We start from the raw sequence: 16,459 nt of genomic DNA, 5'->3' as shown, positions 1-16,459 counted from the left end.
GAATTTCCTATTTAATTATATCTATGAATAACCATGTTGTCTCTATTACAGAGTGAATTGAACAGTAAAGTTCAATATGGTTTGGAAGCTTTTAATGATGACACTGAACCACTGAAATACTTTAGCATCGATGTTACCACTGGAGTTGTAACGCTAGCTGCTCCTTTAGAAGACAAGGACGGAAATTACTTGGTAAGTACTGAAATATTTAATTGATTTCTGAATCCACAAATGTTGACTTATAAGTTCACCTCTGTGCATCCACTTGCTATCAGTCTGTTTGTCCACATTGTATCAAAGCCATGCCTGGGCGGGTTTCATTCAGATTTCCCACACACATCATATCATACATATTAAGCAAATGGATTTGTTCCATTATGAAAATGATGGATTGACCATCGTCATTTGATTGCTAAAAATTCCATACATTGAGTTCTCAATGATGCACTTAATTTTTTAGCTCTGCTGTTGACTTTGTCGAGCGGAGCTATCATCGTCGTCCGTGTCAACTTTTTACTTTTTCGACTTCTTCTTGAAAACTACAAGCCGGAATGCTTTGATACTTGGTGTATAATGTACCTTGGGTAGACCTCTCTCAGATTTGTTCATTTTGTGATGATATCTTCAATTATCTAATTTTGATGAATATTTTTGTCATTTTCGGTAAAAAGTGATATTTTCAAATTTTGTGTTGAAAAGTCTGATTGCTTTGATACATACATATTGTTCATTTTCCAATGATATTTTCTGTTCTCTAATTGAAATGTGCATTGCTAACAGCGGATCTATCTCAGCTGACAGGCTGCTTGTTTTACAGATTTGATTCAAAATGGCTGACTGCTAGTAATTTTGTATTAACAAATGCAGTAGCAGGGCCATATTTCTGACATATGTCTTGACTGTTCACATTCAAACTTGTAAATTATCATCATGAAACTGTTGCATGCATGCATTTCATGATAGAATACCAAATGGCCAAATGACACCCCATTTTAAAGTTGAAAATGCAGCAAAATCAAGTATCCGTGCCATAATCCGGGACTTCATCTTGATCGCAATATATGAGCATATTTCAACTGATGGGACCTTGATGCACATAATTATCTATATAAAATGGCCAACTAATGGTCATTTTGTATTAGTGAATACTCTCTTACATTACTTGACCTTGTACTTGTCTATGTCTATGTCAATTCTAATTCCAAAATGTGCTGCACTTGTGTGACATACAAGACACTAAATGATTTCCTGTTTATTAATGACACTCACACCACTGTCATTGGAAACAAATTTTGTATACAGTCTGTGAAATAACTGTATATGTTGTGCCAGTATTATGTATGAATACAAAATTGTTTTTGTTTATTTTGTTCAGTTTTACAAGTAACTGTGTTCTATTTAATATCATTTTAAGTCAGTTTTATGATAATTCCACAAACCTAGTTAATCATCCTTCACAAAATTCTGGAAAACTGTGAATAATATTATAGTTAGAGTTATGGTCCATCAGTCCACCTGTCTGTTTTCCTTACTAGCTTTTATGTTGATATTTACATGCATTGATCTAAAAACGTTTCTAAATTATATTAACAGTTCAGTGTAGTGGCATATGATGAAGGATCTCCAAGAGAAATGAATGTCACTACAGCCAAAGTATATGTAACTGATGAAAGTAACCAACCAATCTTCTGTGATGACTATTATAGGTATATTATATTTTACTCACACCATTTTATAAATCTTATACTGTTTGATCTGGTATAGCACATGCACATTCATGTGCATGAAAGAGACGTGTCTATGGTCAAAGATTTGTCTGCATTTTTGTGGTCAATATTAGTCATATTTTTTCCATTATGTGCTCTTTAAATAGAGCAAATAACAGATTTGCCAAATCAGAAGGGCATCACGAAAACGTTCTAAAAAGTCTCAAACGTGACTTACTATGGAATTCTATCAACATATTTCATAGAAATTTCAAGTTTAATCATATCTACTATCATTATATAGAATTTCTTCAGTCTTTCTATAAGACGTTGTGGATATTCTATACACATTTTGTAATTGTTTATGAATATTCCATATTTATTATAATTGAATTATTTACATAGTATAACCATGACTGAGACAGAGGAATTCAAAGAAGAGTGTCAGCTGCTACCAGGTGCTCATTTTAATGAAATATGCTGTGGCAATGATGACAAATCATGCTGTGATAATTCCAAGTATAGTGTAAATTTGCTTGACTGTGGTTCAACATCTTATGAAGGTATGTACAGGTAGATCTTGGTCTTTACATAGAAAATCATATCTAATTGGCTGTATCCAGGTTGAACATGTAACCATGTAGCCTATCAGGGAACACCTTGTTTTTTAATTTTCTAGTTTCATTGATTATGCATAAATACTGTTATAAATACACGTTTTTTTTAGTTAGCATGATGTTTTAGAAAATGTTGCTACTGTTACTTGGAACCTATTTTTACCATTTTCGCTGACAGGATGATTCAGTTAAAACAAATTCCAGTGAATAAACCTAGTACCTATATTTTACAATTAACTCATCAAAACACAGTGAAAATAAATTCCATACAGAACAACCTAATGTCTTTTCAGTGAGAATTAATTCCAGTTCGTGCTTAGGAGAAATTTTCTCTGCTACAAAATTTTGCTATATGTTGTCATAATGACTGACTTTGTGAACATTTCTCACAGCAAAAATTGAAACAGTAGGTAATTGCGAGGAGAGTATAAAATGTATATAGATATATACATGTATAGCATTTTGTTTTTTGTCAACTCTGTAGATCGTTTTGTTCTTGGGCCTGCTGACGATAATACATGTAATCTGATGATCTGTAGTACACAGCTACTAGATCGAGAAGACGTTGATGAGTATACTTTCAAAATAGCTGCATCAAACAAATCAGATTCTCTAGGAAATCCTTCTACAAATTGTGGTAAGTCAGTATTAGTCATAGGTAGTACTCTAATTAAAAAAAAAATAAATAACTTTTATTTTATTAAATTGTCATCATTGAAAATTTTGTGATTTAGGGGTGTGTTCTGTGGTTATACTCTCTTTTATTCAGTGAGATAAGCAATGCTACTCGCACAATTCACAAATATGAAAGGGTTTACAATATTTTTGAAAATTTGTTTCATACCAATTGCTGTATACATAATTTACCTGTGAAAATAGTTAAGCGCGAGTTCTGAAATAATTGACAATCAACTCATTGATCTCTCAGAATATCAGATAATTTTTCTGATTCGAGTTAAATTGTTGTTGCTAAAGCAAGGGAGTCGTCACCTGCACGTGCAACAGATGGCCATAGCGTGTCACTGTTTACAAATAAGCGTCTAGCCATGAACCTTTTGGTTTTTAGCGTGTGTTGTTATCGTCGTTTGGGACTCAATTCCCACATGTGCACAGGTGACGACCCTCTCGCTTTAACATTTACCCTGCATTTAATCCCTCAGAATTTAACACACTCACATGTGGACAATGTAAGGCTAAAATATCAAGCTACTTTGCTGAAATATACATGCAACTCTTAAGTTACATTATATGTTGATTCACAAGAATGTACTAATAATTATTTTATTTCTTCTAAATTATTTGTTTAGTTGATTTACTAACCAATGAGATGATATTAAAGATCAATATCTCGGATATTAATGACAACAAGCCGTACTTCACACAGACCATTTATGTCAAAGGAATTCATGATAACACTAGATATGGATTATCAATATTACAAGTTGAAGTAAGTGACTTAATCAGTGTACAGTATTACTTAATGTGCTTCCAACATAGGAAGTAAATCAAAGCACACAAATAACACTGAACACCATTGACAGTGTATATTACTATGTGAGTGTATTGAAGTGAGTGAATCAAAGTAAAGGGGAATGATTGACCTGGAAATAATTCAGGCACAAAACAAATGTATATGGTCTATTGCAGTTAGTAAAATGGAAAAAGATATTTATGAACTTTTCAAATCCAAAAATGATGTGATCATTATGCTTAATTGTGGGTAACAGCAGAAAAGTATCGTATTTGCTCTATTACAAGCGCATCCCAAACTGCAGAATGTGTTGTATACTAAATCATTTGAAATACTACACCTAATAGAGAAAATACTGTATAGCATTACGCCCTCATTAATGTGCAAGATGAAATTAAAAAAAATGAAAACTGAATGTGTTAATATATTATTTAATATTGATTTTTAACAGTCATCGAAATAGATAAACCATTTTCATGTCTGGCATGCATTCACATGTTTTGAATGTCTAAAAACTATTTAGGTGTAAACTCGACTTGATTTTCAGGGTTCTGATGATGACATAGGTGACAATGCCAGACTATGTTACTCTGCTAGTGAGGAAGCCGATGAGAAGTTCAGTGTTTCTTGTATAGAGGGTGATGTACATACTGTCCAATCGAGTTATACTGACTACGTTGGAAGTAATTGTACTTTTGATGTAACTGCACAAGATACGCCTACTGATACCGAACCTAACCTGTCAACAAATAGTGCAGAGGTTATTGTAAGTATATATCGCTAAATATTTATTAAGGATAGTATTAAGGAGTCAATGCTGCCTGTCTATCATCTCGTTCACATCAACATAGTTATACTAATACATATATGAGAATTATCTGTTATATACACATTTTGTATGTGTATTATAATTATTTCTTGGTTACTATGGAACTTTGCCCTTTTATGTTTCAATTGTATACTGGTTACCAGGAGTTGAACTCAATTAGTGGTTGATTACTTCTATTTTCAGACTTTCACATGTTGAATGGACAAATGAAAATATCCTATATGTAAACATATTTAAATATAGGAATAAAAAAAAATAATAAAAAAAAATGTTGTTATATTGATTCTGTGCATTATGTTAAGTAGTGAAAGACCATATGGAAAAACATCGATACTGACTGGTTTAATGTAGATAGAGAAAATGTTAACTGGATATAACTTTAGCAGATTTGATTAACTAGGTTGTAAACTCACAGATTTGTGACTGAAACAATATAATCCATTGTTTAAGTATGAAGAAGCAAAAATAAACTGAACTAATAAATACACCCTGTACTATGTGAAAGATGACACAACTTAACTTTGACAATGATTAATCTGCAAAAATATTTACAGATCTCATCTTTCTATGCATATCTTTTCTCACTAGATTCATATTCTGCATTTAAGAGAATACTGTATTGCAGAGTCAGGATTCCATCCTTCTTATATCAATCAGAAATTGGAGGAGTTCAGACTGTAAGTCAAGGGTGTTTTATTATTATTTTTTGTGAATGAAAAGCATTGGACCTGCATGTATAACTGCAAAGTACACAATGGAAGTCTATGCAGTCTATTAGCCCCCCACTCTGACAAAGTCCGGGAGGGGGCTTGTAGTTTCGCCTTTGTAATTTCTTCAGTCCGGACCACAATTTTTGATGGCTGGACCGATTTTACTGAAACTTGGTACAAAGACATAATGGTCAACCATACATATGCACGTCAATTTATTTTTCGATTCGTTCAAATATGGCCAAAATGCCAAAATTTAGTCAAATTCGGCCCTTGTGTGTCGTCATTTTTCGAGATGGCTTGACTAATTTTGTTGAGACTTGTTACCAAAAAAGGGGACCACCCATACAGATGCACGTTGTTTTTATTCCCCTGTTTGGACGCAGTCCGAAAACAGGGACTTATGTTTTGACCTCCGTGCGTTCATGCGTCAATGCATGCGTTCGAACCTGTATCTTAGAAATGCCTTGACCAATCACATTTAAACTTCACACATACATCATACATGATATTATACATATGCACGTCAATTCGTTTCACGATCTGATTCAAGATGGCCGAATGGCGGCCATTTTTGTGCTAAAACTCATCAAAATCAAGCATTTTTCGACTGTTTACAGATGGATTTTGTTAAAACCTTGTATATACGTTAGACATTATAGGACCTTGATGCACATCATTTTGTTTTACAATTAGATTCAAGATGGCCGAATGGCGGCCATTTTGTGCTAAAAATCATCAAAATCAAACATAATTCTGCTGTTTACAGATGGATTTTGTTCAAACTTGGTATATACATTAGACATTATGGGACCTTGATGCAACTAATTTTGTTTTTCAGATAAGATTCAAAATGGCTGACTGGCGGCCATTTTGTTTTAATGAATGTGGTTCTCATGCCATATCTCTGACTTGCTTTTACTGATTATGTTCAAATTTTAAATATTCATTATACATCATGTCATAGATAGACAGATTTATTGGTTTGAAGATCCTATTCAAAATGGCCGAATGGTGGCCATTTTTGTGCTAAAAAATCATCAAATATCAAGCATTTATGTGCATTTATAGATGGCTTTCGTTCAAACTTGGTACATATATTAGACTTTACAGGTTCCTGATGCACATCATTTATTTTTCAGATCAGATTCAAAATGGCTGTCTGGCGGCCATTTTGCTTTAATGAATGGGCTTCTAAACCCACATCTCAGACTTGTTCTGTTTTTGAAATGATCAAATATGGCCATCTGGCAGCCATTTGGATTGTTAATCTTGGCTTTTGTCTGTCATTGATATTTCTCAGAGAGGCCTTGACTGATTTCAATGATACTAGGTACAAAGAAACAGTGTGGAGGTATACATATTCACATGAATTTTATTCCTGATTTGATCAAATATGACTGCCTGGTGACCATTTTGAATGTCAAAATCCTGTAAAATCCAGTTTTTTGGGTGTGTCCATCATTTCTCTGAGATGCCTTGGCTGATTTTGCTGTGACTTGGTACAAAGCTAGAGTCCCACTGGTACAGATGCACGTTGATTTATTTTTTTAAGGAATCAATTAATGAGCTCATTTGCATATTTAACTATTAATTTGAATTCTTGTTAATATCTTGTGAACTAATAGTACAAATCAGACCAAACTTAGAGACTTGATTTGTCAATATTAGATATATGCTATGCAATATTGAGTTTCAACTTAATTAGCAAGCTCATTTGCATATTTAATTAATTTTTAATTTTTCTTAATATCTTGTGAACTAATTGTTCGAATGAGACCTGACTTGGTTTGGACTTACTTGATCTGTCAATATAAGATATGTGCTATGAAATATTGAGTTTCAACTTAATTATTGAGCTAATTTGAATATATAATTAATTTTGCAGTTTTGTTAATATCTTGTGAACTAATAGTCCAAATAAGACCAAACTTGTTATAGACTTACTTTATCTGTCAATATAAGATATGTGATATGCAATATTGAGTTTCAATTTAATTAATGAGCTCATTTTCATATTTAATTAGTTTTTAATTTTTGTTAATATCTTGTAACCAATTTTATTCGACTCCAAGCGAATGAACCTTGGTGTAAAATTAATAGAAGCATGTTGTGGCATTTTGTTGGTTATTTTACTGGCAGTTATGGTAGTCCTGCCAATAATAAACAGTTCTTTTCAGCTACCGCACTCTTACCTGACAAGGCCCCAAAGCAGTCCAAACCCAGTAAAGTCCAGTCTATTGGCATGTCGATTCTCATTTATTCAAAATGAGTGCACTTCAAATTTTATAGATTGACAGAAACCACTTCGTATATGCACATCGTTTTTTAATCAAGATAGCAGACTAGTGGCAGCCATTCTTTTAATAATATCTTGTGAACTAATAGTGCATGTAAATGCTATTTATTTAATATTGACTCATTTAAATTTTCATATTCAATTGATTGTAAATTTTTGTTAAAATTGATGCAAATTTTAAACTGCATTAATTCGCAACTTTATATAGAGTTGCATTTTAATTCAAACATAATGCAACTATATCAATATTGTTCCACTGCTCTCTCAAAAACCTTTCATTGAACTTAACAATGAAACTTAGATCTCGTTGGATAACCTGCATACCATGGAAACCATGCATATTATTTACCTTCTTTGCATAGGTTCTGAAGACAATGAAAACTTAGCATATTAATTACCTTCTTTGCATAGGTTCTGAGGACAATGGAAACCATGCCTATTAATTACCTTCTTTGTATAGGTTCTGCAAACCATGGAAACCATGCATATTAATTAGCTCCTTTGCATAGGTTCTGCACACCTTGAAAACCATGCATATCAATTACCTTCTTTGCATAGGTTCTGAAAACAATAGAAACCATGCATATTAATTATTTTATTTGCATAGGTTCTGCAAACCATGAAAACCATGCATATTAATTACCTTCTTTTAGGTTCTGCAGACCAAAGAAACCATGCATGTTAATTACCTTCTTTGCATATATTCAGTAGACCATGGAATCCATGCATATTAAATAACCTTGTGTGTACAGGTTTTTGCAGTTCTTTCAACTAATCTTTAATTTTAAATATTGCGTAGTTCTACTTTCAAATTCCTCCAATATCCTGTTCTTTTTTAGAATTCTTTGATGGAATGTTGTTTAGTATTTTATTTTGTTATCTGAAGTTACATTGTCCCTCACACACTTATATACAAAATCCTGGAGAATAGTAATTTCATTTTTGTTAGAACTGAAAAAAACAATGCTGTGCAAAGAGCAGTATAGAACAATGTACATGTAGGTAGAGGCTTCAGTCACTTTTAATGTCGGTAGCATATGGCCTCTAACTACATCTGGCCAACTAACTATACAAGTTGTGTTTAGATCTTTTAGAACACATGTTACAAGCAGATGTGTCTTGTTTTGCAAAACAGGTTACATAAACTTTTTGTTGTTTTTTTCTTGATTCAAGGAAAATGTTATTTGTTGATTTTAAAAATCTGAATAAACTGTAGCCTCGTTATAACGAACTCTTTAGGAGACATACAATTAGTTTGTTATAGTGAAGGTCTATAAGTCTATACAACAGCATATGAAAATAAATATTTTGTTGTGGACATTTGGTTCTGCATGTTTTCTAAAATGGTTAATAAACTACTTGGAAGAGGAGATGATGTATACATAACTGAATGCTTATTAAATAGAACATACATTGTATGAGATACATACAAAGACAAATTGAATAGAATACGGTACTATTCTTTTCAGCGCTTGTCAAATTTGTATATTTATCCCTGTGTACTTGTGATTTTTAATTATGCCAATGATATATATGCACTGTAATAACAGTATGAATATGAACACCCCATGTACATGTATGATAATTATTATTTGTTTTTGTTTAGGGATTTACAAAGTGCCTCACATTATCGCATAGATATCATTTTAGTGAGTCCAGCTGATAATCAGTAAGTCAATTTACAATATTAATCATTGCATTCATATGTCAAAACGCAAAAGTTCCTTTTTGTATTGTTTTAATCCTGTTTTCCTCAATTAAACAATAGGTTTCAAATGTTTCAAAGAAATTCCTCTTTGAATGAAGTCAGAAAACAGACTATTAATTTCAGTTCTGTCTGCCTGTTTTGTGCATTTACGCATGCTTCTCAGAAATGCATTGACCCATTCCTGACAAACTTGGTACAAAAATGATACATTTTGTGTTACATATGCACAGCTAATTATGGCCAACAGTTGGTATTTTAGATGTAAAATTGAAAAAGTACTAAATTCGTGTCTTATGACACTGTACTTGTACTTTATATATCAGGCTGCCATGTTTCTATATGTTCTCCCAGAATGCAATGTCTAATTAGGTTCAGTGTTTTAATTATAGTTACTAACAAGAATAATTTCACTTTTTGTATTTTGATAGGAATTACACAGATGTCTGGTTCTACGCTTTGGATAACTCTGATTACTCAGTAGTGCCATATGAAGATTTTGTTACCAATTGGTGAGTTTCAATTAAGATGTTTGTTTTTTTCTGATATAAGTGAAATATGTTTCATTGATACAATTAAATCTTTGAATGCCAAAGTCATCCTTTGTCTTATTTCACAACAATAAAACCCACATACCATATATGCTTTTACTATTACTAGTCAATTTACCTAGTACAATTAATCACTTGATATCATATTTTAATGATCCGGCATACAATAAAATGTTTTTTCTTGATGTGCACTTGATATGATCCAATTCAGAATTGTCATCAACATTATGAAAAATAAATATGGGAGAAATGTTGTACATTTTGTGAATATAAAGATAGAAGTTTCCTTGGATATTTAAATTAACATTTATCTGTACATACATTTATATTCTTTTAAAGGCAAAATCTTAAAAGCAGTTCACTAAGTAGTAGAACTAAACGCGCTGATTGCATCTCGGATCCAGAGTGTTTTGAAGATAAGTGGAAAATTAATGACATTGTTGGGATTGAAGAAAAAAGAGAGAAACAACCTTACATGCTAGAATCTGTGGAAATTGCTGTTGTTGTACTTGCAATAATCATTTTCTGTGGGGCTTTGTTTGCGATATTGTTCCTGATCGTGACTGACAGGTAAGGCATTGTTTTTCCAAACTTTTATTGATATGCAGTAGCTCAGGAGCCTTCGTTAATTAAAACTGGCACACATGTGAAATTTCCATAACTGGTGCTAATTACCCCACTCCCAATATAATGAACTTTTGGAGTGCTAAATTTTGAACAAATGTTTTTATGTAAATTCGTGTACATTTTCATGTTGCTCGTTTTAGTTTTGCATATTTTTGGCATAATCATTTATCTCCCCCAAATCAAATGACCTATGTTCGCGCCAGTCAGTTGCATACAACCATCAATGTTTGTAGAATACATATTCAGCTTTGTTTTAGTTTTACCAATCATGCCTTGGATTTTTATAAATCACTGCGCAAGTCTCATGCAATCTCACAATCAGTGTTAGTTGTACTAAATCCTATGATAAGTTAATCTACTATATCTTATCACAATAAGCATTCTGTCAAAATTAAATTCGGAAAACGGGTATTCAGGTAGGCATTAGATTAAAAGAGTCTGTTCTATTAGTGGTCTGAGTGTAAACTCTTTAATTTCAACTTCTGGAAATTTCCCTGCTTCACTGCTATTTTTATTTTACTCATTTATTATTTATTTTTATTTATTTAAAATTTGTCTCTTGTGAAGTTAAAACAGTTTGCAGTATGTTTTCACACATGGAGTCTTAAACATTGTGGTATTCATGTTCAATTATTTTTTTATGTAATGGTAGACGAGATCGTAACAAGCTCATGGATCAACAAGAAAAATGGGATCGAGTTATCAGAATGACCTCTATGCAAAATCCGTATGGTGCCTTGTAAGTATCATTATGTCACTTCTTGTTTCCAAAAATTGTGAGATTAATGACTTTTTTCATTTTTTCTCATTCACTACTCGCATCACATAACAGTTTCCTATTACATCACTTCCTGTTTTTTGCAAAGAATTGTGGGATTGATTATTTATCATTTTTCACATTGTTCCCTGCTTCCTAAAGCAATTGTATTATCAAAATACTACATTATACCATTCTCATCCGTCAATTATATTTTTCGCTTTGTTGACCTCTGTCAGACTTGCAGCTATTTTCGTCCCAAAAAACAAAGTATATTTCAACTGTCCATTATCTATTTCTCTGACCTGAGTCAGCATGTTTTTAATAGTTCAAAAGTATGTTCTCAAGGATGATGTAGTCATTACCCCCTAAGTATTTTTATATATTAAATTAGCCCTAAAATTCTAAAGTTTAGTTTGAGTATAATGCTTAATTGTTGTGTTCTCCTGATCGACTCAATATATTTTGGTATAGGCTTATAACGGATTTGTGGTATATTTTATTCTGGTGATTATTGTACTTTTTCATGGCAGAAGGATATGATAATGGTGTACATAGTGTGAGGTCATGATGGTTTTTCCAATGTCATAGATTTTGTGGTATTCTTTATTAGCTAGAATATTTCTTTTTGGCTGCAATAAACATCCCAGGCAAGTGGTAACAATCTTACATCAGTTACATCAAGGTCTGGTACTCAGCTTCTATATTGTGGGACCTTAATGCATGTAATATTTTTCAGACCTAATTTAAAATGGCCGACTGGTGGCCATTATGTTTTAATGAATCCAGTTCTAGGGCCATATCTCTGACATTCTTTGACTGATTGAACCTGTGGCCATTTTGTTTTTATTAATGCTTTTCCAGAGGAATATCTCTCAATATGGACAAGTACTTGTTTGAAGATCAGATACAAGATGACTGAATGTCAAACATTTTAATGTTAAAATCATAATTAAGCATCTATGGCACGTTTCAAGTGTGTTCTGATTAGATTATTTGTGTGCGTCAATTTCCAGTAAATCACAGACAATGTGATTGCATTTTAGATGTGAAAATATAGTATGTGTATTTCATCAAAACAAAAAAGATATTCTATATTGATAACTAAGTTTTGGAAATATTACCATTCACTGACTTGTTGCTAATCATTAACGTACGTTCTGACCCCACCACTAATGTCATAATCAGAGATATATAAAAACTCTACAATTAACAAGTAAATTACTACCTAAATAAAAGCGTTTGCCTCTGCACAGAGACATTCGGCAAAATATTCAATGTACTTAGAGACAAACTACTGTACCACATTTGTATGACAAGATAATTTATGCCATGTCTGTTATATACATTTTCTAGCCATATCTTCGAATTCCTACGGCAAAAGATGTTATTTCATGACAGTTGCCTTTTATGCAATAAATAGTATTAGAGCCTTTTATTTCAACTCATTATAATATATAACATTGCTGCATTAATCCTGTTCCCGTCACATCCTACCATATGCATGAATGATCATTATCATTGAATCATCAACTTTACAGAGGTGATCAAATGTCTATTGGTGGTGACCATGCTGGTGAGACTAGGTAAGTTTGATAGTGACGGCCTACTTATAAATGAGCTGTCAATTGGGGCACATTTTATCGTTTCATGTTTAAATAAAGTAACAAGAAATAACCAGACCATCATATTGAAATAACACTGTGACAATGACAAACAAAGACGTGAAGATAAAGTTTATGTGCACCCCAGATTGACATTGTATATAGGTGGATGTAGATCTGTTGATTAAGCTTGTTCACAAACATGTTGCCGACAATAGTATGTAGTTAATAATAGTGAACAGTTCTGCATTTATCATGGGTGCAAAGGTCTTAAGGGCAAATAGTTGTAGATTTATTGCATTATAGGGTTGGTATAAGATGGTTGTTAGGCGTGTTTTGGGAACGCTGTTCAGTCAGCATGTTAGTAGGTTTCTGTGCTTCCAGGGACTTCATTTCATTAACTTGTAAAACCAAAGTGCATATAAAATTGTACACGTGTACCATTAAATCTACCCTTGTTGCCAGAAACGACTGTCATGCTGATTATAAATGCAGCTCTGGTGTAGGTAGGGAATGTAGGTATTAGCTGAGGAATTTTCACAGGTATACATTATTAGGAGTGTTTGTCTTCTTCCTAACACCATCATAACATTAAATTGATTTTGGTTTGTTTATTTTTGTTTTCACAACTTTCAACTTTTGTTTGTCTCGTTCTACTTATCACGTTTCTTGTAATGTTAGTATATGTCTATATGTGAGGGTATATTACTAGCATTTTATCAGCAGAAACTTATTATTTATGAAGCAACAGATTTGGGAAATATAGTTGTTTGGTGCATCCTCAAGTCTTCACAGAAAAAAAAAAGTGTTTTAGCAGATCAAATCATGTAACAAAGCATTCCATTAACTGCCTACTAATTGTATAGTCTCCATAAAAGTTTGTTTGATTTGTCAAACTGTTAATTAAGTAGTGTAAATATTGAGAAGATGCAATCATGAATGCGTTTCTTCTAGAGGATGCTGTACAACTAATGTAGGATATGGTATTTCATTATTGTATTCAGCCTGCATGTCAATCACGGTACATATATGACCACAGTCTCACGATAAACTAATCTGGGAATGAGACTACTTTCTATCAAAGATAAATGATTTACACCTTTCATACAATATTCATGCATATCATGAAATCTGCTCATAAAATAAAAAGGCGACCATGATTTTATGATAGATATTTAAAAATCAAAAAATCAATATCAATCTTAACTAGTGAACCTGTTAAATGTTAAAGGATTTTGTAATGAAATGAGATGAAATGTATCCATGAAACACGTGTCGTATAGTTCAAAGTAAGGAGAGGGTATGTCATAACATTTGCGCAGAACAAATGTATCATGTCTCTCGACTTAAATTTCATAACATTCTTTTGCAGTGATGACAAGGTGGTGTTCATAGATGTTGGAACTGCTATGGATGAAGCATTTAGACAACCAATAGAATTAGAAAAACCAGCACCAAAAACTATTATATATGAAGAACAGGTATGTTGGGTAAAAACAATTGATAAATGTACAGTTTTTATGTAATTTGAATTTGTTTTAAAATGTGTGACAAATTGTTAGTTTAGAACTGAAAGTTAGGAAATTTGAAAGTTTATTTAGTTTACTAACTCAAATATTATTATTTTATTTTGCAATTCCAGGAAATGTCCATGGATGTTTTCCAGGACACGTCAGATCTTGGTGATGACTGGTCATACATGGGTACATTGCAAGCTCTTGAAGATATACAACCTTTAACTTTTGTAAACCCTGGTTTTGTAGCTGATGATGAACAATTCGACAGTGGCGCCTTTGATGACAATGGAGGCGCTGCCTTGTATGCCACCGCTAGGCCACCGAGCACTCGTCAAACTGAGCCAGTAATGAGCACACATGATGACAGTGATGAGGAAGCACCACCTCCCCCAATACCACCTAGGGACGATGTACTGGATAATCCAACTCCAGTTATCCCACCTCCAGTTATCCCACCTCCTGACTATATAAATCAAGTGGATGACACTGAACTTGTTAAGAATTCTGTTCCTCAACCAAAGGACCACTACACAAAACTAGAAGATATACCTGATCCAGATTATGAAACTCTGGGCTCACCTCCTGAACCTGATTATGACAACAGACAAACTCCTTTTGTACCTGATCTTGCAACCAATGCAGAAGCAACTACGTCTCCACCAGATTCTGCTGATGACAACAAAGTTACTGTACCTGATCGTGCACCCATACTACCCGTTACTACTCAACCAGATCCATATGAGGACCATCAGGAATCTCCTCCATCTGAATCAGAGTGTGACAATGGACCTGCCAATCCTGAACCTGTTCGAGACAACCAGGCTCCTGATCCACTGAATGACAAAATAGAATCTACACCTAACACAGACCAGCCAACACCTAAACAAGACACCAGTGTTGTCCAACCTGTCATCTCAACTGTTGATATGAATCCGAGTGAAATGGATGTCAATAGTGATGATGACAGCTCTAGTGATGATGAGAAGAATAAAAAGAATAAGAAGTCTGTATCTTTTGCTGTGGTTGATGATCCTATCGATGAAGCGAAAGATGGCTTTACCTGGTTCTAATCGATGTATACACACCCATATATAACTTGCTATGCCTTTTTGCTTTTTTAATTTCATCATAAGAACACTGTAACTTGTACTTTTTTCTTAGAATTTTATTTTATTTCAATTTTGTTTACTATCACTCAAAGGCATCATCCGGTCTAATATGATATAAATTCTTTAACAAATCATAAACATTGATACGGAGGTAGATAATATACAGTACATTTTAACTGATTTTCACAATTGTAAGAAGCAAAGCTTATAGAAACAGAACAACCTGGTTTATAGCCTAGCTTTCTATCTATGCTTCACTGTCCAAAGTGCTGACAAAACACACTACTGGCTATGTAGTAATTAAGTATATATCGATTGTAAATTATATCATGGATTTAAAGTGAAACAAATGATGAAATTTTAGATTTGTAATGTATATCCATTTTTTTTGTTAAATCTTTGCAGCTTTACTTTTATTGCCATTGAATTCATTTCCAATTATAACTGTCTAATATTTATATACAATTACAACAGATTTACTGCTATATAAGTACTTTATTCAAGAGTTGATATATACAAATTGTTATAAATTGTATTTTCCCACAGTTGTTGCAAATAATTTAAAATAAAAGACATTCAGCTTTGAGCAAGAACTTTCATGTTCCGTTTCATTTTATTTCGCTAAATAATCAATTTTGTGATTATACATTATTTATACATTGCTATACTAGACGTTGACATAAACAGCTGATAATACAACATGTTAAATATCAGCTTTAGCCAATCACTGGTGAAGAGAAATCATGATCTAGATTTCTTAGTTGAAGGTTAACTTTAAAATTGGTCGACTGGTTAAGATTCCCCGTTCGCTAACTGATGGACACGAACTTTTGCTTAAAAGTCTACAGTTGATTGCCTGTACCTGTTGACATCGTACTAATGCAATACAACTCAATGCCATTATGATGAAGGATCATGTCTGTAACATAATCCCAAATACCAACTGTTTATGTGGGT

General features: G+C 32.9%; 1 protein-coding gene across 1 annotated transcript in view; it reads left to right on the top strand.

Annotated features, from left to right (window-relative positions):
• Nucleotides 1-16,095, top strand: part of LOC102807550 (protocadherin Fat 4-like) — a 44,930-nt gene extending 28,835 nt beyond the window's left edge. The window contains exons 24-37 of the mRNA XM_085493682.1: nucleotides 52-192; nucleotides 1,594-1,706; nucleotides 2,112-2,269; nucleotides 2,808-2,960; nucleotides 3,631-3,770; nucleotides 4,342-4,560; nucleotides 5,212-5,300; nucleotides 9,239-9,301; nucleotides 9,769-9,849; nucleotides 10,228-10,458; nucleotides 11,168-11,254; nucleotides 12,814-12,858; nucleotides 14,249-14,357; nucleotides 14,519-16,095. Of these exons, the coding sequence (XP_085349808.1) occupies nucleotides 52-192; nucleotides 1,594-1,706; nucleotides 2,112-2,269; nucleotides 2,808-2,960; nucleotides 3,631-3,770; nucleotides 4,342-4,560; nucleotides 5,212-5,300; nucleotides 9,239-9,301; nucleotides 9,769-9,849; nucleotides 10,228-10,458; nucleotides 11,168-11,254; nucleotides 12,814-12,858; nucleotides 14,249-14,357; nucleotides 14,519-15,463 (2,574 nt within the window). The 3' untranslated portion in view covers nucleotides 15,464-16,095. The remainder of the gene's footprint in view (nucleotides 1-51; nucleotides 193-1,593; nucleotides 1,707-2,111; nucleotides 2,270-2,807; nucleotides 2,961-3,630; nucleotides 3,771-4,341; nucleotides 4,561-5,211; nucleotides 5,301-9,238; nucleotides 9,302-9,768; nucleotides 9,850-10,227; nucleotides 10,459-11,167; nucleotides 11,255-12,813; nucleotides 12,859-14,248; nucleotides 14,358-14,518) is intronic.
• The last annotated feature ends 364 nt before the right edge of the window (nucleotides 16,096-16,459 follow it).

Source organism: Saccoglossus kowalevskii, chromosome 19, assembly GCF_978046115.1.
Source record: "Saccoglossus kowalevskii chromosome 19, keSacKowa6.1, whole genome shotgun sequence".
Lineage (NCBI taxonomy): Eukaryota > Metazoa > Hemichordata > Enteropneusta > Harrimaniidae > Saccoglossus > Saccoglossus kowalevskii.
The sequence above is the reverse complement of the archived record's forward strand: the minus strand, read 5'-3'. Positions and strand labels throughout refer to the sequence as shown.